Source organism: Alosa pseudoharengus, unplaced genomic scaffold (genome assembly GCF_046254945.1).
Source record: "Alosa pseudoharengus isolate Yale_2024_CS ecotype anadromous, Long Island Sound unplaced genomic scaffold, YU_APseudo_1.1 YU_APseudo_1.1_scf_4, whole genome shotgun sequence".
NCBI classification, from domain to species: domain Eukaryota; kingdom Metazoa; phylum Chordata; class Actinopteri; order Clupeiformes; family Clupeidae; genus Alosa; species Alosa pseudoharengus.
In genome coordinates this window covers 40,866,234-40,893,400 of record NW_027468774.1, presented here as the reverse complement: position 1 = coordinate 40,893,400, position 27,167 = coordinate 40,866,234, and the positions used below count along the sequence as shown (strand labels likewise).

The following is a 27,167-nucleotide window of genomic DNA, read 5'->3' as shown; positions in this document are numbered from 1 at the left end:
TCCACAAAGTCAGGAATCTAGCTTAAACACTATAACATTTTGCAAATGTCAGGTAAAAAGTAGAAATGCTTAATCCCTTCTGCTCATAGTCCCGTGGTCACCACATCGTTTCAATGTGTATCGTCCTGTCAGCCGTCATCTGAGGCAATCTTATCGATTGAAACATGTAGTGATCACCAGAAGACTGTCACGTTTCCGAGACAACCCCACGCAGTTGCCCCCCACCCTCCCATGTTTCTGAGTCTTTTTCAATGTCCACTTTAGATCTGTTTAGCCTTGTCGCCATCTTCGTCGGTAGACGGTGACCCAATGCCCAGCTCCTTTTCCCGCTTCTCCTTTTCAATTGCCTCTTGTTCAGATTTGCTGCTGGGAAATTTGTCCTTATTGTTTTCCTTTTTCCACTTCATCCGGCGGTTCTGAAACCAGATTTTGACTTGCCTCTCGGTCAGTCCCAGGGCATGCGATACCTCAATTCGCCGCTTGCGGGTCAGGTACGGGTTGAAGAGGAACTCCTTTTCAAGCTCCAGTGTCTGGTAGCGACTGTAGGTCTGTCGGCCTCGCCTCCGTCCGGCAGCTACTGGCGAGAGAAGGACACGGACATGAGTCTGAGTTGAACACAACTGTATGATTCCACATTTGGCATAGGCTATAACAAATATAGTGGATATAAATGAGACTTAAAAGAGTATAAATATGTATCACACAATACTATTATGCTTGGCAGACAACTATCTTGACCCCCTGCTTGTCATCCAGTTATGCGTTTATTGTTTGTGTTTGTATGTTATAGCCTATCACCCGGATACATTCACATGTGAAAGAAGCATTTGAGTACAAATTACATGTATATACAATTAACCACACTGTTGTTTATATCCATGGTGTTTACATTTTGCTCTTCCTCACGTCCATTCTCACACACTCAACGCATTAGGCTCCGGTCATAAAACATAACCTGTGTAAAACGGCCACCTTGTAGCGAAATAATCCCCGCCATCACTGTAAGTCGTAAAAGCCTGCAGTAAAACTTTGACCAGGGTGAGAAGTGAGGATTCAGCTGTGGGCCAGTGGCTCACACATTGGAAAGCAACAAGAGAATGGACCTTTTCTCTTTCCCCTTTTCTCAGTGCTTTCTCTGGCGGGGTCGTTAAACTGTAAAGTGATTCACAAGTTTTGAACACCATAAAACCATAAACCACCAATTACCCCATCTCTTTTAGCGCACAGGAAATGCGTCTTTATGGCTCCAAACGCATTGTTTGGTAGAGCCAAAGTTTCTGAACCCAGCAGTTCTTAAAATACATGCAAACACACTCACATTTCCCCGCGATGCCAGCCAGAGTGCGTGGCTGGCTACAAGGGCTCACCTTGCGGTCGCATCCAAGGGAACAGCTGCGTCGGAGAAGAACTCTGTTCTGTGCTCTCGGTCTCCTCTCCCATGCCACCCGCGGCTAGCTTACAATCGCTATACTGGACCAAGTCAGCATCCTGAGCACCGAAGAGGGTCTGTCTTTGAAGGGCATCGTAGCTGTAGAAGTTTCCTGGATCTCCGTGACATGTGACGGCGCAAGGACTCTGTTGGTAGGGGGTTGCAGACAGCGTGGACGCGCCGTGGTGGTAGAACTCCTGGATCTGGGGAGCATGTTGGAAAGTTGCTCCGGTACCGGGTCCATATACCACGGTGGGTCTGCTTCCAAGGTCCTGCGCAAACCCACACTCATAATAATTGGGGCGTAAAGAGTCGCTACTTTTATATTTTGAGAAGAGAGAATTTACAAAATAAGAACTCATCTTTTGTTAGACTCTACTGATGTTGTTGTTGTTGTTGTTGTTAATGGTGATTACTCTGGCTGTGGATTCAAGAGAATAACAAACCGTGGCGAACCTTGAGATGAAAAACAGATCATGCGTGGAGTCCCAGAGGTGAATATAGATTTTTGTCTTATTGGTACACTCTTTTGAAATAGCCGTGCTATAGCCACATTCATTCAGATTCCATGAAAAGCGCCTCCACAGAAGTGTTCCTGCATCACAGTTCCGGTATGGGGTGCCAGTTCACAAACAGTTTTCCGTGATTTACTCCGCGGCAAATGAGTTGTTTCATATTTTGCCGTGTCTTTTCACGATAATTTGCATCTATTATCGGCTCCTCATCCCATTGGCTTCTTGCATCCCCACACGGACACCGCTCTTCGAGCTTCTGATATGGAGCGAGTGAGAGAATGAAAAAGAGAGGAAAGAGAGAGGGAGAGAGACGGAGAGGGAGCGAGGGAGCAGGCGAGAGAAGGGGGGCCAAGGGAGAGAGGAGGAGAGAATATGCGCATTAATATATTCAAGCAGGGAAGTTAATGAGAAATCTGCCGCTTTGCATCGGATCAAATACTGACCCCCCACCCCCACCAACCCCCAGCTTATCCACCCTAGACCACCCTTTTAAAGATTGGTTTTAGGATGCTGCTCATAGGAAACCAAGAGAGATGCATATTTAATCGTTAATTTCTAAATTCTAACGAGGTGGGGTCCCCTTTTTTGAAAATGTCAGGGTCGCACTGGTAAATTGTGAAAGTACACTGTTTAATTCATATCAGTTTTAACAAGTCATATAAATATAATTGCGGTTCTAAACCAACCTGTCAACGGCCCCATTTCCAGAACAGTCTGGCGTCGAAAATAAATGAGCCAGTCATATTTAGCATTTTGATCATCGTATTTTCATCAATATCACATTTATAAAGATGTAGAGACGTCGAAAAGGACTAGCACGCCTGAGGTAATGGACAAAGTGGCTGTAAATGTTTTAACAAACTATAAAATGCAATAAACGGTGGGGCTGTTTGTTGTTTACACCATGCATCAAAAACGCTGTTAGGATTTTATGAGGTTCCACGAACAGGGCTGTAAATGCATCACTTGGAGCAATTTCTACCCAGCAGAAATATTCAAGTATTTAATTGTCATTTTCACTTTGTTCCCCATACGGACAGTCGTAATGTTAATAAACATTAGACGCCACAATGGTTTAACCCCTATATACTGGCTTGGAATTGCTACCCATACACAACTTTTGAAGATTAGGCTACTCGTGGTAGCTCAATGAATTATGTGCTAATTGAGTTTTAGATAAATCGGGCAACGCTTAAAAGGGAATATGATATTGTCAATATCACAGTTAACACCAACCTAGCCATAACATGTATGCCTAAATGTGTTTCATACTTCACCACCTTTGTTGACTTGGGCGGCTTTGCATTTTTTTTTATTCATGGCTAGGTATTAGTCTAGCTTACATATCAAAATATGGACAAGGTCATCCTGTCCAAATTAATATCCTGATGAATGATGGCTACGCAGGTAATGTACTCAAAACGTAAAGGAGTCTTCACTGTCACTTTTGTGAATTAATGTAGGCTAATCACTATATTTACGTTCATACGCATGATTAGTGAAACTATGGTATTGTAAATCACTTTCTTTCAGGTATTTGCAAGTAGGCCTACGTCTACAATAGGCAGAAATAGGCCACAGTTTTAGTCTTAATACATTAGTCTTAAAATAACAATTCCATTTTCCCTTTTTCTCAATAACGTCAACTCCTTTATTGTAACAATAGAACAAATAGTTTACTATAAGAGGTAGATTGTAATGCTCAATGTCCTACATGACATTCCTTAAATATGTACAATGACTGCACGTCAATGTGGAAAAGTAATACACGTAGTTTATTCATTCCATGTATTTGTGCCCTACATTTGCATTTCCATTATCCGTGCTTTTACAGTGTATGATCAAAGTTGTTTTGATCTTTGTTTGGATAATTCCCGTTTTAGATTTCAGCGTGTCAATGTGAGAACCAGCGATTTGAACCTAGCCTATATGTAAATGTATTTTATTTCAATAAAATTATGCATTTTTATAACAATTGGCTACACTTGTCTGTGTTTGTGTGTGTGTGTGTGTGTGTGTGTGTGTGTGTGTGTGTGTGTGTGTGTGTGTGTGTGTGTGTGTGTGTGTTTCTCTCTCTCTCTCTCTCTCTCTGATAGTGTATGTGTGTGTTTTGCATTGACATTATCTCAGAACCTCAGCAGTTTGCAATTATAATTTGTAAACAGAAAAAATCGACACACAAATTATTCTTAGTTCAAAACAACTATAACTGTATAAACACCATCACATCTACAAGTTAAAGCATCTCAAAATCCACTGATTACAATGACTGATTTCCAGTTGGCCTCCTAGTCTGGAATCACAAAATGTTTTTTAAAATAGCCTTTATGGTGAGCGTGAATTGACATACTAGACAGACGTCTACTGCATACTGACAAATGTTTAGTTAGATCGGTTTAAAAAAAGAAGATATTGTGTATCAGTATCTTGATATGCAAAACTCTGTAGGCTAGGCTATAGGCTGCATCAAACCGCCATCGAAAACTTACTTGTTTAAAGGGCTTTAACGACTATTTTCCCTTATCCACTTGAAATTCCTCACGCGCCTCTACAGAGCAAGACTTGTGTGATACTAATTTTAGTCAAGTGTACAAAAGGCTTCTCTGACTCCACCAGCTTCCGGTTAACACGAGAGTGGTGAAAAAAACAGCTCCCATGCTTTCTTTGATGGACCAACATTGCCATCAAGCGGTCAACAGTAGGCACAGCACTAGTGAATCCTATTTCCCTGTGACGTCAGAAGCCATGTTTACACATGTGTAAGCAAAACAGAATAATCCAAAAATGAAATATTTTGCCATAATTTGGCATCTTTGATGTTGGTAGGGGGTTTTTAATCTAAAATATAACATTATGATAGTTACAATAACAGTCCATTTATTCGCCAATTTGTTGAAAATGGAATGGCTGGTGCATTTACACACAATTTGTGAAAATGATAAACTGGAATAAAAAGAACATCGAGTCAATAGACCTGCTACAGAAAGCAGTAGCAGATAATAACGCCAGGACAATAGCCCATGGCAGTGTTTGTAAAATGCCCCATTTGTATCACTCATTTGGGCTACTTTATTTGTTATTGTAGCCTTTTACTTGATATGTATTAGGCTCAATAATTATTGCAAGATTATGGTTATTGTTCTGAATTTTATAGTATCAAACATTCGCTGAATGGTGCCTTGACATACACGGCGATAATTCGTCATGAGTACATTTAAATAAATTGTATTTCATTGACTGAAGCCCTAAATGTTTAAAAATGTAGCATAAACGTATATGCAAAATCCAACTTCGCATAGGTTACATTTTCAGTTTTCTGTGGCTGTGTTGAAATAGTACAATTTCGTAGACTACTCAAAAACTAAATCGCAAAAGCATAAGGACACCATAACAGTGCAATAATGTTAAGTCCGAGGCTACCATTCATCGACACAACACGAAAGCAGCCACTCTCAGTTCAGGCAACATTATGATCGTTTACGTACGTTTCAGTAGACTGGGAAAGCAATGTTGTGATCATGTCAATCGCCTAGACTGCAAATAAAATATGAACAAGCCCAGCCATCTATGCAATCCAAACAAGATTCAAGATTCAAGATTCAAGATTCAAGATTTATTTTATTACATCTCATTATAGGTTTATAATATAGTAAAATTCGTTGTGTTTCTTTTCTCCTCAAAAAATAAATAAATGAAAGGGTGTGTGTGTGTGTGTGTGTGTGTGTGTGTGTAGGGAAAAAAAAAGTGCCTTGTTGTCTTCAGCATTAGTTCAGCAATCTAATTGCTTGGTTTTAAAGCCATTACAATTCTCAAACCAACAAGTCGTTGGTTTGAGAATTGTAATGGCTTTAAAACGTGTTTTCGACATAGGCCTATTATTGGACACGACGAATATGCCTATAGGTCTGATGCAACCCTTTTCGTCTTTTCATTATTATCAGGGGAAAATATCTTATATTTCTGCAGCATTAAATCTTTCTTTCTTTCTATTTGCTTCTTTGATGAAATTAGTTCATGGCCTATATTCATACATTGTAGCCTAGCCTACTCGGTTAATGTATTAACCTGAAAACAAAACAAATTTCAGGCCTAGAATGTATACAACAAAAATAGCAATCTTCGTTTAAAACAACATAGCCTATAGCAAATACCTGCTGCCTCTACTCACTACCTTGAATACCAACTTAGTTTTAAAACCGTCTATGATGTTATCCATGTGTATATAACTATAAATGAACTATGATGTAGCCTAACATGTAGCCTATCTGTATTTATGTATTTATTCTCTTTAATGCTATTAATGATGCGGTTGTTTAAACTAGCCTTGTTGTAGGCCTATTAGTCTACATTTCCCTGCGACATCACATAGGCCTAATATTGTATATATGATTAAATTGAGATTGAGGCCTATTATGAAAGCAGAAATGATGTCTCGTGGACGGTGGTGTCCTTCTGAAACACTCAAACTAAATATTTCTGATATTATTGCATTATATTATATTATTTCAGTTGACGGAAGCTGGTTTTCTAGATCCCACTTTGCCATGCCAAATTCTTAACTGAAATATGAAAAATAATTAATATGTTTTCACGGTGATCTAACAAATAAGATCATAATCCAAACGTGCGTGTTAGGATACGTACTGGCTCTTTGGTGTGGGCGATGGAATAAAAACTATGGCAGCATAGGCCTATAGGAAATAAACTGTCAGTAGGCTATAATTGTTCCATTTTGAACTACCAGTGTTAATGGATGTCATCTGGTCTGGGCCTTGCCAGATTATAGACTTTACTTTTATTATGTGCTAAAAACTGTGTAAATGGCACAAATGAAAATATTGTTGAAGAATGCTGTTGTTCCTCCTTTCGAAGCCATTTATCCTCGTCAATTGCGCAAGGAAATCCGAGGTGGGAACTGGAAAAAGGGAGAATGCGCATTTTACAAAAGAGAAAGCTGCTCTCTGGCAACCACCTATTGTATACCCGAGTCCGCGACGATATCGGATATTTGGTCACAAAATGGGGGTTGGCGCACATAGGTGGAAGGGGTTGTAAACAAATTAAGGGTGGTCATCCCAGACGTCTCGCCAGAGATTCTTTTCTGTGACGTTTTATGGCCCGCTATAAGGCGACCGGGGTGCGCTCGGAAATGGAACAAAGGGAGGCGACGGAAGAAAAAAACTGGACTGGGAGCCGGTCATCTGGAAGTCCAGATCACACCACTCCCCACACCCCGCGAAGAATCTGGAGCCTAAACAACACACGTTGTGAACAATAAACGACAAATGCAGGGGGGGAAAGAGCCACTCGGCCAATAGTGCACTGATATACCCAAGATTATCCCGCGACACCTCGAAACTGTTATTATGGAGGACTTGAAACTTTTCCTTTTTGCGCCCATGTTTGCTTTACAGCCGTTTAGTTCTTAACCTTCAGAAATGTATACCCTATAAAGTTTTATTGCAGTCATATTCTTTTATTGCGGCACAGCGCATTGAATTTTCTTTCTCTTTTATGACAGTCGACTTCCCACTCCTCCTTCCAAGCAAGCGGTCACATCCTTTTGCAGTTTGTTTCCTTTCAAAATACCCCAAAAATAAAGTAGCCGACGCCAAGAAATTATGATCCCAATATGGCTTTGATATTGTGCAGGGTTAGAGAGATTTTTTCATATACCATTGATACTTTCTGATGATATAATTGACGAGTCAGAAACATATCAAGGCGCACATCTGCAAGCCAGCGCTTCTGGCCTAGTCTTCAAGATGGACGTTTAATTGTAACAGTATGTTTGAGCAATCGGTATGTTCATTAAACCATTCTACTCTAGCCAGTAGGTTTCCTTTAAGCATACTGATGTTCGAAAAAATGGATAGAAGCAGATTGATAAATTACCTACTTAAGTATGTTAGATATTGGTAGCCTCTGCTAGAAAACAGACCGTTACATTTGGCACTTTAGGCCTACTGTAAAAAATGCTGACTCTGACCATGATGTTAGAACACAAACCTCTGCTGGGCAACATTGTTGAAATTAGTCTTATAATCACAATCTGATTCAAACATGGTGACTTGTGAAAGCAATGATGAAGGTTCTCCTGTCACCGACTGGGCACTGGCGAAGGTTGGCAAATTTCAGTTCCATGTCCATATAGTCCATATAGTTAAACATTGGAAATAAAGAATTATCACATACAGGAGAGGACCATGTTTCTCTTTTGGATGTTATCTCATAATGTCCGCATGAGGCCCACTCTCGTACGCTGACAATTCCAAACAAATGCTCTGGCGCAGGAAAGCATATTTCAGACATATGCCGCTAGTTAAAATGGAATAAAAATTGAACTCCAAAAAACGGCGCACATTTTATACTCCAGCTTGGTGTGAGGAATGGTGGGAATATGTGCTAACTTACAGAGGCAATGTGATAAGAAGGGTAACGTTTGCCCTGTTTTACACACAACGGATTTGTTGATGAAATGCTACTATGTTTGAATAAAGCTCTTAAGTAAAAGACAAGAGAAAACGATCATTTACTTTAAAATATGAGCTTGGCATACGGACTTTAAAAAGTAACAAAACCGTAAATGGAGAATAGAATGTAGGCCTGCACTGTCACCAAGAGAGGTTTCACACCAAAAAAGAGCTTGATATGGTAGCTATTGCAAACCAACTGTCTTGATGTAGTCGCCCTGTATTTTCAAACACAGTAACTGTGGGAGGAAGTAACCTAGCGTGGCGTCTGCCGGAGAAGACGTCATGGGCGTGAGGCGCTCTGAGCTAATGGCGTCTCCTTCTCTTGACACTGGCGTGTTTGTGCTCCATTGCCACAAACCACGCACGCGACACAAAGAAAACACAAAGATGTGTATCCATCTGTGGCCAAGATGCCTGAAGTGGAACAAAATTAATGTGGTGCATATTACAATCCAAACGTACAAAGTTGCAGAGCATAAGAGCAAATACAGAAATTGTTTTATTGGACAATACAGTTGAATCTCATGACATTGTGGACAAACACATGTAAACAATAACTAAAAATCCAAAAGATTACCTCTCATTCAAGTATGAGGTCCCTTCCCAAACCCGCCTTCTCAGAAATATAAAACGCATTCCATAAAAAGAGCCAGGGTTATTAACGTATTTACAATAAGTTAGACATCTCATCTCATCTGCAAGGTAGGGATAACTTATATGATAGGACTATATGCTAGTAATAAAAACACGCATGAGAAGAACTAAAACATGATGGTAAGGAGCATGCTCTAATGTAAACATATTTGCTCGTAACTGGTGGGAAACTGTTAATTAGAGGCTCTATTCGACAGTTACGCATTCCCTGGGTTACCGGCACATTCAGGTGTGTTACAACAACAAAGGCAAAATGTTATGAATATGCTTAAATGACAATTTGGTAAAAGTAATCTCTAATTCTACGTTTCATACACGTGATACCAAGGGATCGCTTGCATCAAGTCAGGTGCCACACTAACATATCGAAGCATGATCTCAAAACAGCTCACACGGAACAATAATCAATTTCCAGTAAATTTCATGAAAATAATACCCACAACTTTATCAATCTAGATGGGATATAAAACCGACAGATATTTCAAACACATTTGTACCCGTACAAGGACACTTATCACGAAGAGACCCGGGCACTGCCTGACAGTTTTGCACGCAAGACAATTTGTTTTTAGCAAAACCTCATAAGCATCTTCCAGTTTTAGAGTAAATATTTAGCCAAAATGATGGATAAATATATGATTACAGCATATGCGAAATCACACAAGCTGGACACTGACTTCGCGATTGGCTGCTGAAAAAGCATGAGCAAGGCCGTGAGGCAACGCTAGCTCAAATGAACAACAGTAATAATAATAATTATAATAATAATAATAATAATAATAATAATAAAAATAAAAATAATAAATCCTTAAAACTATGGTCAGCTTATTCTGCCATTTTAATTTAGACCCAACAGCCTTAAACACCTATGGCCTAGACACAAAATACTCTAAACCAGTTAAAATTACACAACCTAACAAAGAGACAGATTTAAATTACATCCACTACTTTTATTTAAATAATCGCCAAATAATCTCGGTTTACTTCATTTTTGTTTCTGAATTATATAACATCACAAAATATTGGTGTTAAAAAGGAATGATTACAAACAAATCCAAGAAAGGAAAAGATGCAGGTAGAGGACACAATCAGCATCCCCCATTTTTCTTAAGCATTCACGGTCACTTGAAGCCCATGTTTCAACACAACACGCCTGTCCTAGTGGAGCGCCGGCGCAGTGCGTCAAATAATAAATAAGTAATAAAGTCGCCTTCGAGAGTCTGAGCCCCTGCGACATGCCCTCGCGTCAACCATTCCCGTTTCAAAAGTTGGTCTGAAGCCCAGTAATGAGTGTGTGTTTTATTATATCAAAAAGAAACAAATCAAAGACAGACACTCAAAGCATCATCACCAACAAGAAACGGGTCCGACTCTGTAAAGGCATTTCAGTGAGGTGTGTGTGCGTGTGTTAGTGAGAGAGTGAATGACTAAACGTGTGTGTGTGTGTGTGTGTGTGTGTGTGTGTGTGTGTGTGTGTGTGTGTTGTGTGTGTGTGCGCGCGAGAGAGCACATGTATGATGATGTGTTAAGGGCATCCCTCCCTATTCCTTCGGCTGATCCTTATTCATTTTCTTCATTTTCATCCGTCGATTTTGAAACCATATTTTCACTTGTCGCTCCGTCAAGTTCAGCAAACGAGCCACCTCGTGCCTCCGGTCCCTCGTTAGATACATATTGAAGAGGAACTCCTTCTCTAGCTCCAGGGTCTGGTATTTGGTGTATGGGCAGCGCTTTTTCCGAGATGATCGGGCATGTAACCAGTTGGCAGATGGATCACCTGTAAATATGGAAAAGAAATAAACAAAGTCAAATGTCTGAGATCAGCACATTGCGCAAATGAGCTCGCGCAAATGAGCACATTGCGCAAATGAATAACACATAATCACTATTATATAGGCCTACTGTCTATCGGGGAGATATGAGGAGTTATGGGTTTGAGATGTTCCCGGGTACTGTACAAGTGAAGCAAGTTTGATATGTGGTGTCATGACACAGCACTGCAGTTTGACCTTGGCGCGTGCTTTGATGACACTGTAAATCCATAAACATCTATTCTGAAGTTGATGTGGAAACACGTCATTGACCTCAGAGGGAGAGGCAACCTATAACACAAATGCCTTGCTCGGTCACAGGTACAATAGTCTGTCCCAGTGCCTTCACAGATGCGTCTCTGCGCATGGTGAACGCAGCAGGGTGTTTAAAAAACAGATCTGTTAATGTGACATTTTCATCCCTGTTGAAGTATTTGACGAGACGCTCCAATTATGGCAGAACCACCCTTTTGCCTATAGCTCAAGGAACCCATATCAAGGCAATTACATACAATCACGCATGCCTTTTCGGGGATGCACATTTTCTTTTCAAAATATCCACCAGCTCCAAAGCGGCCACTAAACCCTAAGACCACAATGAGGCCTTGTGCCTCAACATGCACCCTATGCTGAAGAGGCTTGTCCCACTGGATTATCTGTGCTTTAGGAGAAATTTGTAGGAAATTAAAGTGATTTGATCCACTGGGGAAGGCCTATTTCGGTTTGGGTGTTTTCCTCGAGAAGGCAAAAGTGAAAAAAAATGTGTTTGTTTCGTTATTTGTACCCGGGTGGTTGTCCAGATAATGCCACGTGTATGCTGTGGCATATTGTCTTGCTTGTGCTATGTGTCAATGAGCTATGCTCTCAAACAAGAAAGACTCGTTAAGGATCGCATTGGAGTCATTTTGGAGTTGCAGATATTCTTCCTATTCTGGAGCACTAGGACTGAAGGGTTGTAAGCCTTTGTCCAGAGCAAAGTGGTCCTTCACTGTCCCCTGGAGCACAAAATCACCTATTCACCAAATCCCAATTCACAGCCTCAAATTCAAGGCTTTCCCCGTGTGACTTAAAGTTTCCATCACTCGCATGGATTTTCTGGGGGCTATGGCTAAGACAGGGATAAAGAGCTGACCCATTAAAAGACACGCTGTACACATTTCTCATCCTCGCCACCCAGCACGGAGAAACCCAATCGTCTCACGCCTCAAGACATGGACTGCAATGCCACATCAACTGTCTCCGATATCCTAAATCCTATGACGCAGTATTACTGCTATCATGAAAGGGTATATGTCTGGTTGGGAAATGATTGATTGATATGTGTGTAAAGACGTCTGAGCCTAGTGGAACCAGGGGTGTGCCATCTGTAAACTCGGATGGGAGCATCTCCTGAAAGGTGGGCATGTCAAGATAGTTTCAGGAGGATGGTTCCACCTCAACAATGGCTACTGCCCTCCAGAAAGACATTCAGGGTCGAGAATGTCACTAATATTAAAAATTATATATCCATCGCCAGAAGCATCTTGGCTACATGTTCTTAAGAGAACTTTCAGACAAGCAGAATAAAACTAGAGCTGTTCTCCAAGAAAATGTTGTGGAAGTTTTAAAACACTCTAGCCTAGTGTTGAATAAATAGATAGGCCCTAAAAAACAGTAGTTTAATAGATGTATTGGGCACAGTTGTTGGTGTGCTTCATTAACAGTGTTTGGTTACTGATTAACATAACTACTTTTTCGGATAAAAACTAGTATGAAATCACGACTTCCATCACAAAGGCATGAGATGCATTATTTATCTCATGTTCTAAATCGTGTTTTAAATGGAGTGAGCAGGGATACGAGGTGGCAAATTGTCCCGTTTGTTAGACTGTCCACTGGTAATGTCACCGTATTGCTCCTGAGGATGAAGCTTTCATATTAGAGGGCGTGTTATTACCTTTCTCTGCGTTGAGACTATGTCGTATTTTATCTTTTCTATTTCCCCTTCCGTTGCTGTCCCAGAGAGCCCACATACAACAATTAATGGGGATGTTGGCTCCTCTTATAACTTAATAAACTTCGCGGGCAATAACTTTTTCTCTCTCACGTACTGCTGGAAGCACAAAGAGGGACGTGTAATTCCCAACTTCATTGCCTTTGCCAGTAGTTTATTCTGGAATGCCGCCCAGGGCAACACAAAGGGAATTCTGTTGCGCACCGTCCATTAGACCTCACGTTACTTGAGCCTATACCGTGGATTAAAATCAATGTTCATTTCCACTGAAATAATCAAAAATGACTGTCAGAATGCTGAACATTACACTTCTTAGATGAAGCGTCATATACAACTCACTTTTAAAAAAAATGCCTGAACGGGTGCGGTACAGTTATTGCTATAATCAAACAGGGTATTTTTTTCTACACGGGCGCTTTAGCGGAGAAGCACACATGAATAAGTACTAGTCTTGCCCAGCCAGAGAGTCTGATGAATCATCCATAGCTCATAGCGTGAGTGTGTGTGCCGTGCTATAAGGGCAGAATAGCTCCCTTTCTCTATGCTGGATCTTGCTCAGTCTCCCACGCTCCGCTGTGGACACGGGAGACCCGGGGTTCAATGACTAACATCCCGACGATAAGTCTTCGGCTTAGACAGACGAATCTGCTAGTCAAAGACCACAATTTGCGTTTCACTGGGAGTCGACTGCAGATTTATTCCGTGGTATTTAAAGGCAAACCTAGCCGGCATACGAGTCATAAACCGTCAGCAATATTATTTCTCTCCACAATCATAATTCTTGCTCAGTCACGCAAGACAGGTTGTTTCTTTCATTAGCCAGCAACGCAAAATGAGGGACCAATGTGACCAAATTTTTGGTGTGATTTTCACACAAATCATACAGCCCGGGGATAAGAAACCTAATTCCAATGCCAAACTAAGACACCGAACATAGCACTGAAATAGTGGTTGTGTCTAAGCCTGGCATGTTCACAGTTATTGCTGAATTAAAATGTGGCTGAAATACAGAGACTGTTTAAGTGCACTGAGGCTCAAATAACGAGTTCTTGGTCTTTCTCAAATTCTTAATTTACACACTACTATTTCAAACCTCGCTATCTTTACACACACACACACACACACACACACACACACACACACACACACACACAAACACACCATGCCAAAAGTCACACAACTCCAAGAGTTAAGAACCCTGCCATAAAAATCCCATTCACTGCCTGTTGGTCTCCTAAAATCGAGGCGCACCAGAAACCTGCACACCTATGAAGGGATAAGGGTTTAAGTTCCTGAAGTAAAGCAGCAACAGAAAACCTAATATCAAATGAACATATTACTATGATCCCATAGCTGTTTTAATACAACAGAGAAAAATCACATCCATGCAAAGACTGTCAGACCAAACTTAGCAGGCACGGAGCTCTGGCCGTCTTTGTTCCTCTTTTATGACAGCATTAAAAGCTTTACAGACTGTTCACTTCCTCGTTTTATAACTTACTTTGATCTGGCCCCTCTTTGTCCTCGCTACCTTCGCAAATGTCCTTATTGTCTTCGAACCCGGTGCCCTGGCCGGGATTCAGCTCCCTTGACGAGGAGGATTCCAAAATGAATTCGTGCCCTCCGATTTTGGTGGGCTCCCCGAGATGTCCCAGCAGCGGTTCCATCTTGACCTGCCCTTGTCCGGGTAGGGACTCGGCAGTTCGCGGGGTGCAGTCGAGCCATGAGCGGAGGTATCGGCTGTCCGTGGTAGGTACAGGCTGAGTTGGTATATACGGGTGGTACACCGCTGGTAGGCTGTTGGAAGCATGGGGACTGAACGGACTCCAAGACGAACTGAAAACGGGAGGTTTGGGCTGGAAACTGCAGGATGGAAATTCGGGATGCTCGCCATGTCCCGGTTGCCTAGAGCTTGAATACTGCACATTGGAGAACCTGGTCGAGGTTGGATCTTCATTCTCATGACTTATGATGGAATCGACATAGTAGTTGCTAAGAGTTCCAGAAATGGACATTCTCGGACATTATACAACGCACGGTTCATTGAAGGGAAAACATGTAAGAGAGTACTGGGTATTTTTTTCCACGCTACTCCCCTCAACTCTCTCGCCAACAAAGTAGAGCCAGGCTGTTCTGTTGTGAGCGCCGAGCTAAATGATTGGTCAGACTTTTTTCACGAGCCTGATAAAGCGTCAATGGGGCGTAAATCACTCCGCCAGGGGCTGCGTGAGCTCTCCTCCTCTCGCACTATCCATATTTTCCCTCTAAATAAATTGTCTTGTTTATGCAATATGCAAAATGAGAGCGTGTCCATATATCACACTATATCTACCGACGGGCGATTAAATTTCCACTTAAATTTTGCATTGCGCTGACATTATGTAGACATGCATATGTAGAAACAACGAGGAAGAAATAAAAGGGAAAATGATTGTATTTTGGCTCATCTCATTAGCATATCTGTGTAAATGTGAGAAACAGCAGTTAAAAGAAAATGCTCAGTCACATTGGTTCATTACATCCAGCTCATCAAATTATCAGCAGCTTTCCAAATCTAACATATAGATCAGGAATGCCTATCCAAGTTCATTTCTAACGACGCCATGTTATGACATAACACTTCTTTGATGCGTTTTATCCTTGGACAACTGTTTACTTGCTCTTACTAATGTCGTGGCCCATTTCAGCGGAGGGGCGTCAGGGTAAAATAGTGCTTTATTGGAAAATTAACAGTAATTTTTCTTAACGAGGGTATTAAACACCACCGCGCGACAATCCTGTGTATTTATGGAAGAAACTACTTGAACTTTTTTGGTCGTTTAATACTATAATAAAATACTACATCAGGCAGCTTTGATTTTTATAGACCTGATATACTGCCTGTGGCGGAGACCGTAAACGACTCTACTTCAGCATTCCTCCCACCAACCGAAACGCACTCTCTTCTAAGCAGCACGTAATAAGTAGCATAAACGCGGAAGAATTTCAACAAGATAGATACCTTTAAGATAATAAAACATTGTGAGGCGTTAGTAGGTCAAACAGCGACATGTGAGAACTTCTCTAGGGCCACAGCTTGGAACCGGTGAAGTATATATCAGTCCTTTTCATCGCCCATTTTGAATGACTTGGCATTGGAGAACGATATTGTGGCCTCCATACAGACTTCGCTGCTCTTACCGCGTTGCGGCGAGAAACCATTTTGCCTCACGGAGCAACTTCAATTTAAGATTCAGACCGTTCTTTATTTGGAAGCAAGATATCTGCAGATGCAACGGGTCAATGTATCACTTTCAGTTCGGCGTTTTAAGCTGTTAAACTTCGAGCATTGGTGAGCATTAGCGACAAGAGCAGCTCATTTATAAGCACCATACCAACATGAGATTACACTGGCATAGTTTGTGTGTTTACAAATACATAATGGCCTACTGCGCAGTGCTGGTGATAATTTGATACACCCTGCTCTATTACGACAGCAAACCGTGCCAAAAGTGTAATGGGAGGCATTTTTTGTGTAAACCCCACAAGAATGTGTTTGCACCGCAAACTGTAGGCCAGTAAATATCCAAAGTAAAGAGCCTCCTAACGCTCATTGCAATTATCCTAACCAAAACTATTCTGTTTGGAAATAGAACACATCTTCAAATACTTAGAATATATGTTTTTCATTTAAAGTGCATCGCTTCTCCGAGGACAGCAAGAGCGTCAAATAGCATCACTGCCGGTTTCATAATTCTAATGATCCAATTCCCCGAACCGTAGAGTCAAGCAGGTTGCATATCTGGGATAGTTTATGCAAAACAAAATAGCCAAAAAATGAAAGGTGTGAAATTGACATTTGAGAGTTTTTAATAGATTTTATTACTTAGACTAAGAGATAAATAAAGGAAGAAACATGAGGATATATTAGTATACATAAAAAAAAATTACATCCAGAGGCATCATGATTGCAAAAAGTGCTAGTAATTAAAGGGAGTTTATGGGTCCGCTAAGTATGAACATTGCCTTACTGCCACCAAGCGCTCTGAATCCCCTATACAAGTTAGCGAGGAACCGCTACCCACACAACAAAAACGATTCTTCTTTTTGCTTTTTTTTTGTAAGGTTTGGACACTGATTTTCACCTAATCAATGTCCCTGCTGTGGTAATACATTAAACAGGGTCCTCCTCTCCAGCGCACATGGAGTATACTGAACGTATCAGCTGTATTAGACAGCTGTCAGCGTTCAAAATGGCCAATAAGTTCAGAAGTTTACGACGTCTCAATCTCCAGTGAACCAAATAAATCTTCGGTCTACAAGGTATTTCACTTGGTTCCTCAGATTTCGTCTTGATAACAATAAGGTGTCAGAAGAATTCACGCAGAAATTAAATGTCAACACGTTCTTCCTCTGCTTCTCGGCAAACTACACTTCTTGTTAAAAGCTAAACGTTACGTAGTATTTGTAGGCTTGATACAGTTTTATTACAATGGAGTCTACAGAGTTTGCTTATTGTTTAAAGTGCAAAAAGCCTACACCCTGCGCAGTTCAACACGCTGCCTCCATACCCTACCACTAAGGCCTAGATCCTATTCCAACAGAATACTATACAGGATGACGGGTCAGCTGACTAAAATATGACTTCCTGCAGAGGTTGAGAAGAAATAGGATTTCTGTACAACCATCCAAGGAAGAAGCTTCTGGCGTCCAAATGGAACCATGCTTGTTTGGGTAGGGTGGACGTGAAGAGAATAATCTAATAATTTCCATGCTTAGCCATATCATGTTATTATTTCACATGCATGTCTGTATACGCGTGTATGTGTGCCTAATTAAAGTCCAGTTTGTTCTTGAAGATTCATAAGATATTGATATTATTTTTAGGCCAGTCTTTTATTCACGCTTCACTTGTTTTACCATACATAGTTCTAATGGCAGCTTGCTATTGAGAAATGGCAGTATTATTTCAGATTATATTCTGGATATTCACCAGCCAATCACAGTTATTAACAGTTGCCTTTATCAAAATGGAGACATGAAAAAAGTGAAATTATTGAGGGTGGGCTATTTCCATTAGATAGAGCAAATTTACATAAGTCAAAATGAATGGCATCAAAAATAATAAAAACTGCGATGAAGCTGTAGCCTCTTATGAATGTTAAGTTATTGTTTTGACCTTATGTTTTTCGGCATTGTAGGCCAGAGCCGACAACTGCCTAGGCCAAGTAACGTTTTTACGTTTATTTAATATATTCGTAATAATAATAATACATAGATAATGAATATGTGCTTAGAATGTCTATGGAAAATCACTAAATGTGTTCTGTGAATTGGTTTAATGTGTCTTATTGCAAGCTATAATATTTCATTGTCACTCTGCGACTGCCATGAAGGTACAGTTACTTTCTTTCTTACTTTTTCCAAATCGGAAATATTCTGATTAAACTGCCCATTCTAATCAGGATGGATATTGTTACAATTTCATTCACAATATGAAGTATTTTGTCATGGATATAATATTAATTTTCAGTTGAGTGACTGAGGTTGAAATAGTTACGATTGCTAGCGACTTGCAAAGAAACCTTTCTGCTAGCAAAATTGATAAAGGGAGATGTAATGAATTAAATCAATATTCCATTACTTGAAAAATGTCGAGATACTTGTCATAAGTATGCATGGATACACAAGTCATAGGCCTGACCCCCAAAACACACACACACACGCACGTCCGCGCATTACAGGACACGTGACAGCCGAATAGCTTATCCCAAATATCCCTAAACACATACCAATAGGACACACTGTATGGTCATGGTATATCATCACAGGCTATACCTATATATGATGAGAACGGTGGTATATTATGTCTTAATAAACGCCGCTGTGTTGTGTGCTAGGATATATAGCATTCAGCCTTTCCACAATACTATTTTCCTATATAAAATACAGACATACGTAAAAAGATGATGGAGAAACATCGATTCTTATTTTTTTTTTTTTTTATATAATTATTGTAATATATCAAGTGGGCCTAGTAGTTTGATATGTTATTCAAAAATTAGATCTTAGTACACACTGGGAGGACGTCAGTGTCAAAATGTACCGAGATGGATAAAAGTTAATGTGCTATAAAATGGAGCTCTGTGCACGCAGTGTCTCACTCCCTGGCGCAAAGTTAAAATGAAGCAGAGCCCTCTGCCATGTTTTGGGTGTCCTGATTTACTACTGATGGGCGTCTCCTTATTCATAAGGGCCTTACGACTGGTAACGAACTGGAATGGTGGTCACAAAGCCACATTAGTAAGGAACTGTTTATGCGCAACAGGTTGGGATTGGCTACAATGGACAAGATGACGACCATTTAAAAAAAAGATGGACAAAACAACAAATGGAAATATTTCAATAGCTTTGCTAACTTCTGTTACACAACTTACCCAAGCACACGTTCAAGCCAAAAATCTCTGATGTCTTGTGGATCCTGCTTCGGTTCACTACGCATGGGCTCTGATGCACGTTCCACTGGAGTGATTCAGGCAGTTTCAGGTTCCTGCGATATTAATCGTCCACCCCAACAACTTGAAACTACCTAAATCACACAGTAGCACAGCCCTCCCCGTGTTCAGTGGCAAGACTTTGGACGCAGGCCATTGGAATTGCCTACCAGACATAAGAACTTGGTGACAACACAAGAGTGAATTTATTAGAACGGATACTTGGTGCTGTCTTCGTAGTGATGAAACCGGCCTATTTCGGGAAATATGTTAAATATAACGGGAAGAAATACAGAAAGTAAAATCAGAGACGTAGTGGAGGCCAAGGAAGGTGGCCTGTGTCGTAGGCTGCTCAGCACACTAGCGCATGTTCATTTCCCCCTTAAGTAATTTGAGAATTCTAGACGACAGTGCTGTCTGATACAAGTAATACAATCCTATGGGTGCTCCCTCACTTCTGTTTTGTTGGGGCTGTAAAACCCGGCTGTAGAATGCCCCCCATTTCGCTACAGGAACCAGACGGCCTTGTGACGTTGAACATTGTCTCTTCTCAACATGGCCGTTGCCTTCGCGTTGGTTGCACTGCACTACCTCTTCCTCTCAGTGGACTAAGGAATACCATATGCTTCTTCTGTATGACAAACCTAGGGTTGCCCAGTTTGTAAAGTTAAACAAAATCCTGAATGGTATACAAAAATAGCACAAATGCTACATAACTTGCACCTAAATGTTGCACAGTTCAAAACATACAGGTAAGTTTCAGGTTATGTCGCCATGTCGCAGTGTCCACATCATCTTACATCAGTCACACGTTCACTTAAAACAGCTTATTTGAGTGAGGAATTGAGGAAGGACTGAGCATGATTATGACGGACGTGGCAATTAAAGCAACCAGATGCGGAAACATGGACGGCTCCACCATGGCTTTTGAACTTCGACCACTGCTGCATTCAGAATGAGATGAGATGAGATAAAGTTTAACCATCAGTTCTAGCTTATAAAATGATTCAAGGAACTATTATGTATGTTTTTTTCTGCAAACTATTCCTTGAAACATTTGTAGCAGCTGACTTAATCACCACAGGCCTAATACATTACAGATTCTGACATTTTATTTTGACATTTTCATTGAAAGTGTAGGCCTATTCTATTTCATATTGGTGTGATGAGCAACTGGAAGCTGAATTCGATTTAAATGCATTGGGATGTACACAGAGATCTCCAGGTTAAAATCGCCGTCATATCCAGGAAATGTGTAATTCTTTATTCAAAATGCACTGTTAAAAAAACACAAGACAAGACTACCGACCACAAACATCGAAATACATTCAATCATGCTCCTAAAGAACACAAAAACGCTGACCAGAGTTTACAGCAAAATTTACTGAATTCACAACTGCAAAATGTTCTTATATTCAGAGTCAAGTGTCTGAAGACTTGCTGTTAAATTCCTTAGCCTATAAAACCCATACGCTGCTGACTTTGTGCTCCTTGTTAAATGTAGCAATTCGCTTGCAAATACACCTATGTCAACCATGCATCTGAGAATAAATAAAATAGTGCTCACGTGATAAATTAACTTCTTTTTAAGCGTGTTCCAAACTTCAGAAACTGTAAACAGTATATAGTCTTCAAATCGTCAAGGCATTTCTGGCGGTTCCAGCAGAAAAAAGAGGCTACGTCCCATCTATGCAGCCAACATGAAAGATGACTTAACGTATTGTGTTGTAGTGTATAAAGTGCTTTTGCAAGATGTGGCTGAACAAACGAGGACAATATTGAAAATCACATTCTCCATAAATATTCTATCAAAATACATGTTCACGTCCAGTCAACATTGGAGGACAGAAACGTAGGCTACCGTAGGCTACGGTTGTCCCTTCCGATGTTACATCCATTTAGATGTTGTCCGACTCCGTGTCTATCCAACAAAGCATGACAGGATTCCATCAGTAACTAGTTGTTGAATCACATTGCATCGCTTCTGCGTACATTTGTGAGCGTATAGGCAACTGTGTTAGCGAGGCCTGACTTTGAGGTGGAGTAGATGTAATTCTTCAAAGGGGAAAGTGGGATGTAATGTCCCGCGTTCTGTGTTCCCTGGACATTTTTTTCTGCTTCATTCGACGATTCTGAAACCATATTTTCACTTGGCGGTCAGTGAGGTTGACGCTCCGACTGATCTCCAGACGGCGCTCGCGAGTCAGGTACATATTGAAGAGGAACTCCTTCTCTAGCTCCAGGGTTTGGTGTTTGGTGTAAGGGCACCGCTTCTTTCTCCCGGCTTTTGCGCACAGCCAGCCACTCGCAGCATTTTTGAATTTCTCGTCATCTGCTGCAAGAGAAGAGACAAGCCAGTGCGGTTGTCATCATTTCATGACAAAAAACAGTGTGACAAGGCTGTGTGTGTGTGTGTGTGTGTGTGTGTGTGTGTGTGTGTGTGTGTGTGTGCCTGCAACTCTTGAACACATATTCCATAATCAACCGCAAATTAAGAAAAGATAAACAGACGATAATGCTTTATAACGGTTTGTCATCCAGGAGTACGCAACAGTACACAGGTCATGTCTGTCGACCTTATTTATAACTTTATCCCACAGTATGATTAACCATTCCAGTGAATTATAGAATTCAAATGATTGCATATTTTTGTGCAGTCCAGAGAAAATTGCTTTGGCAGTCCTGGTCTTGTGTTCACATGTAAGATACTTGTTTATACTGCGAAGTCCCTAGTGTTAGCTTGTTTATTGCGATATTTTTATATCGCATAATATTTTTTCATAACAGTGACTGTTCCACTGATCTAGTCTTTATTTGCCAGTCTTGTTGAACTGAACTGTTTAGAGTTATGATTGTGCAGTACAGCCTTAATATGACAATGAGTTAGCAAAAGGCTATGAATAATTCAGACGGAATCATCATAGTGCTCGGTTTTCTTTTGATATATATTATATAGGAATCTTTTTCAAATACACTCATGAAACGGTGTTATTTGAAATAGCAAAATATGCTCTCCTTAATAGCATAGAAATGAAAAGGATCATTCGCCGAGACGTTCCACTGGGCCAAAGGATTTGCGCAGGTTATAGGCTAACATGTATTTAAAAAGTCGCAGTAAAACGTGTCTGGGCTGAGATTTTCAGAAAGTGATGATTTTACAACATTACCATATGTGACAACACACTATGACGTCAATGTGAAATAGAGAGTTTTGGAACAGACTGGAGCCTAGGACAAGGCCTTTCTATAATTCTAAAACAATTTAGTTTGCAGTAACGCGTTTAGATGTTTATGAATCAGAAAATGCTTCGGCTATACGTTTAAAATTCTTCTGCACTACATTTAGACTCGACTGGTGTTAGGCCCTGCGCTATGCTACCACACACCATTGCACACCTGGCAGACTACAGTCCCTATGCCTCACAAAGGCGCCTTCCGCTTTTTTGATGTTCCTAAGGGCGCACCGTAAAAAGGAGCAATTTAGTTCGACTGAGGCAATTCAGTGCAATAAATTAATTTGAGACTGGGCTCCTTTCAAGCCGCGCCTTGCCCTTCCTTTTAAATTGCCTTTTGTTGAAAACATCACCTAGTTTTAGTCGCAAAGAAGCGTAATTCCCTGAGGCTATTGCCACGGACGTCGTTTTATTTCCCTCAAGATTTTTAGGACCTTTCTCTGAGTGAAAGAGAGAGATAAACTCTAACATCATTCACTCTGCCTGTTCACCCACCTTGTGTATCCTGTCTAGGCGTTTTTTCAGCCTTGGAGTAATCTGTGAGTGGGTTGTCTTGTCGTAAACAAGAGTCTGCGTCGTCTGTGTTGGTCTGACTACCGTTGAGCGTCATGCTGCTGCTGCTATTGCTCCGGTGACTTCGACATTCACTGTTGTCGATCACTAAGTTATCGCTAACAAGCTTGCCATCAGAGTCTGGGCAGGACTGCGCAGGGAAATTCAGGCTGTACAACTGGCAAGACTCTGCGAGGGGCGCAATCGGCGAGCTGGTCGGATGCAACTCCTGGTCGCCGCCGTACTCGTGAAGTTTGGGACCTTGGTAGGATGTGTCCGTGCGAAAGTAGCCCTGAATGGGACCAGCGCCGCCGCCATTCATGGAGCTCATTCCTGTCATGAGTCTCGTGAAGGTTGGGACGTCTGTTAGCGGTCTGGAAAGCTCGTCCGGTTCCAGGGGGAAATAGGAGGAGTCATCTATGCCTTTGGAAGCGCCAAAGGGGCACGCGCTCACCTGCGGAACGCGGACGGGGCTCAAGCGAGGTTCCCTCCAGATCATCTCTCCTTGATGGAATTGGTGCCGCGGCAGAGCCACTGAGTTCTGTGGCTGTGACGGTTGCTGATGGTTCATTGTTCCGGGGAGGGTCGGCTCTGGCACGGGAGCCCAGTCCGGTTGGACTTGGCCGGCTGGGCTGGTGTGGACCGCTTGATAGACGACACAGAGGGGGGGTTTCGGACCAAGGCTCATGAAAGAGTTAACCGTGGACACCGTGAAAACGGATCTTTCGGAGCATGACATTGCGAGGGCATGTTTTGGCGAAGCCGTAAGGGTGGTTCTCAATTGGCTTTTCAACCAGAAAAGCATTCTTGAGGTGCTCCTGTTAGGGGTCCAATAGCGGCTGGGGTTCATGGGCAAGCTCCTCCCCTTGCGGCGCTGGTTTAATTCAAGTGCTTGCCAGGGTCTCCCTTCCAGACCCTCCAGTATAATTGATTTCTTAAAATATGTTACAGATTTCATTTCTTTCAGAGATAGTTATACACTAATTGGCACTCTAATTTCCCATAGGAAAGAAATTGAGTTTGGATATACTATTTGGCATTGATCACATAAAGGCTCGATTTTCTTGCAGAGGCTATGTCAACTGCAGACCCTGGAGGAAACTGTTTTTTGTCCACGTTCTACCATCATCTACTTACCCAGTGTATTCGAAAGTGTGAAATCATCTAATGTCTCTTAGTAAGGTCTTATGAGAAACGCACCATGGGCATAATATCACGGAAAGAAGTGACTTTGGACTGTAGGTTACCCCCAGTCCTTGTACCTCCAAGTTAAATCTCTTTCACAAGGGTTTGTGTGTAAAAGAAAATGTAATGGATCGCAAGGTAAATTCCTATATAACGTCAGGTTCTGTAGCCTACGAAGAATAAATCGGTTGAAGGTACAACTTCCAGCTACTACAGTTGTGATTCCTGTGTGCAAACATGGCCTAATGTGCCAACCAAATTACACAAACTGCACAGGTACTACTAGAATATTGTGAATGACAATGACTCCTAAATAAGACATTTTATTGGGAGTAAAATGGGTGAAAATTCCCTAGCAAAATATCGAGACGGGCTTAAAATGTAAACAAATCCGAATATGCTTCAATTATTCAAATGTTGTTTATATTATTGAGTGTATATCTCTAATTGTTCACGAGAAATGTCTTCTACACATCTGCTATATTTTGATCACAGAAAAGATAATGCCGTGACGCTATAGGCCTACAACACACATTTGTTTTAAAAAAAATTCCAGCAACTTTATCACTGTAAAGTAAACAGTTCCATCAACCATGGCAACCTGATTTTTGTAGGCTTAATGAATCTCTCCAAAATGTAACATGCATTGCAATTCTAACGTTGGATTCGTATGTAGGCCTAAACTATGCACAATATGATCTTATGGGCCTACACATTTCTTCGAATTCGCAAACTTGGAATATTTTATTGGCGATTATCAATTCTGGTACAAACTCAAGTTTAACTCTGGGAATAAGAATGGGATCCCATTCCCTTGATTAAATTAGGCTACAAACATCTACGTTTTTGACAAACCCACGGCTTTTAGACTAAGTTATAGAAATCATTTATTGGAATTGGCAATAGCCTAGGTTAGCCTACTAAAGCAAGAAAATATAAACTGAGAACAAACGACTATAGTCTTGTCCACAAATTAATTTAAATTAAAATATATAAACGTATGCATGTGGGTTTATAGGACAAGGCAATTTCTCACTGCTGGAATAATTTCACAAATGAAGGCCATGGGCGTTTTAGTCCTGCATATAAGACTGCGCCTCATTGCCTGAGATAGTGTGCAGTAGGCTAGGCCTAGTTTTGCAAATATTGGCGACTATTAATAGGTTCATAAAATACCAGACACCGATCATTTTAGCAAATGCACCCATATTCTAAAGATGCAAATCTACATTTTGAAAGTGAACTTAAACGAACCTAGTTTTCGTTGTGACCTCTAGATGTCAGTGTGCCGCTAAGCATATGACACGGCCTGTCCCAAGGTTAAGTAAGAACATTTCAGCATTTGTTGGTATGTTGGACTACCACTTAATTAATTCGTTGTACAAATGTAAGCGATGATGTGTAGGGCTATAGATTGTTTTACTATTTAATTCCTATGCTTTTCATTGTTTCAGTGCTGCAGAGTAGGCATATATGCCACATGCCATACAAAGCAGAGACGGCAAAAACCTGTTTATGAGGTTTTAAAAGCACTCTGTACTCTTGTGCAACATGCTAAAGACATTTATTGGAAACGTGAATATGGCTAGCCAGCTTGTTTAGGTGATTTTTCTTCTGTTATGGAAATGTATCTGTTCTCTCTTTTCGATTATTTTCTAACATTAAACTTGTGCTGTAATGGCGGATATGCGTAACCTAGGCTTTTAGAGAAATTGCTAAACGGCTGACCAAACGGTAGAACTGGAGTAAGCTTATACAATTAACTCATCAAGTATATGAGAGAACAACTTTTGAACTATTCGTCAATTAAAGGCCAACACAATTAGGCTACTCAACAATCTGACCAACAGGCCCTGTATTTTTTGTGATTTTAAATAATTGTGTGTGCGAAGTGTCAATGCGAACGAGAATATTTACATTAAACATAAAGGATCTGTATAAGGGAAGCTGAGCAAACTCAAGAATTATTATAAAAAAAAATAGGCCTTCATATCTCGTGTCTTTTCAAATGAGGCATTTTGTAGTCTAAGAACAAAACACTCATTGCCAAGCAGGTAAAGAATAATCTGGTAGTCTAAGTCATACTGAATAGGCCTGGCAGAGTTTGAAAAACTTACCTGTGAGAAAATGTGCGCGAAATATCATCTATATCCGTTTAAAATATAGCCCACCATAGTAGGCTATGTTGGGGTGGGGGGTGTACCCCGTCAATGAATATTCTTTAGATGAATATCAGTTCCATAGTTCCAATGTGAGTTGAGCCAGTGCGCCTTTGGCCTTCGACGTCTTCCGAACTATCACGCGCGCCACAGTTTTGACGTTGACAGCGTCAACCTCTGCCGGCTGTTTACTTTTTGTCTAGTGAAGCACAGCACTAAAGCCATTAAACATTTGCAGTGTAGGCTGCAGCTTTGAAGGGCGTCGTCTGTGAAGGACTGCAGTCTCCCCTTACCCTCAAATCGCTGTTGCCTTTTTAATTTGTCATACAGAGAAATGCAGTTCAGAGAGCAGACAACGGAAAACGGGTGCATTTTATATGTAGGCCTATTCTTCGCATTCCTTCTCCATAATCACAAACAGAATCTCTGGCCTCTGCAAATGGTGAGCCGATCTTCGGTCAGACTCGTATAACTGTATCCATGACAACGGAGCCCCTCGGTTGCTGTAAAGTTTTACTGCAGGAGAGCCTCTAAATGCCGTGCCTCTAGTTTGGTTAAAAACAAAATCCGTCCCAGAGTTTTCATGCTTTATTTTGCACTTTGGTCGAAGAGCACTTTTACGCGTGAAGATCTTTTTTTCCATCCTCCTTAAAACTTTAATTTGTAGGCATGTACTTATTCCTCGTG

At 41.0% G+C, this 27,167-nt stretch overlaps 3 protein-coding genes across 3 annotated transcripts; all 3 read right to left on the bottom strand.

The window, feature by feature from the left end:
* Positions 1–260: 260 nt before the first annotated feature.
* On the bottom strand, positions 261–1,791 carry hoxb8a (homeobox B8a). The gene is made up of 2 exons (XM_076267123.1): positions 1,368–1,791; positions 261–577 (listed from the first exon to the last, which is right to left on the bottom strand). The coding sequence occupies exons 1-2, from the start codon at positions 1,789–1,791 to the stop codon at positions 261–263; spliced, it is 741 nt and encodes a 246-aa protein (XP_076123238.1).
* Positions 1,792–10,615: 8,824 nt separating this feature from the next.
* Positions 10,616–14,893, bottom strand: hoxb9a (homeobox B9a). The gene is made up of 2 exons (XM_076267122.1): positions 14,380–14,893; positions 10,616–10,851 (listed from the first exon to the last, which is right to left on the bottom strand). Exons 1-2 carry the CDS (start codon positions 14,891–14,893, stop codon positions 10,616–10,618), a joined length of 750 nt encoding a protein of 249 aa, XP_076123237.1.
* Positions 14,894–21,408: 6,515 nt separating this feature from the next.
* Positions 21,409–23,707, bottom strand: hoxb10a (homeobox B10a). Its single transcript, XM_076267121.1, has 2 exons — positions 23,080–23,707; positions 21,409–21,683 (listed from the first exon to the last, which is right to left on the bottom strand). The coding sequence occupies exons 1-2, from the start codon at positions 23,705–23,707 to the stop codon at positions 21,409–21,411; spliced, it is 903 nt and encodes a 300-aa protein (XP_076123236.1).
* Between the last annotated feature and the right edge of the window lie 3,460 nt (positions 23,708–27,167).

Bases quoted from the DNA above. Each gene is read 5' to 3' on its own strand.
- hoxb8a (XM_076267123.1), bottom strand. From the start codon at position 1,791: ATGAGTTCTTATTTTGTAAATTCTCTCTTCTCAAAATATAAAAGTAGC. The intron at 578-1,367 runs GTGAGCCCTTGT...TTCTCTCGCCAG, and splicing joins CCCTTGGATGCGACCGCAAG to TAGCTGCCGGACGGAGGCGA.
- hoxb9a (XM_076267122.1), bottom strand. From the start codon at position 14,893: ATGTCCATTTCTGGAACTCTTAGCAACTACTATGTCGATTCCATCATA. The intron at 10,852-14,379 runs GTAAGTTATAAA...CCATATTTACAG, and splicing joins CAAAGAGGGGCCAGATCAAA to GTGATCCATCTGCCAACTGG.
- hoxb10a (XM_076267121.1), bottom strand. From the start codon at position 23,707: ATGAACCATCAGCAACCGTCACAGCCACAGAACTCAGTGGCTCTGCCG. The intron at 21,684-23,079 runs GTGGGTGAACAG...CTCTTGCAGCAG, and splicing joins GCCTAGACAGGATACACAAG to ATGACGAGAAATTCAAAAAT.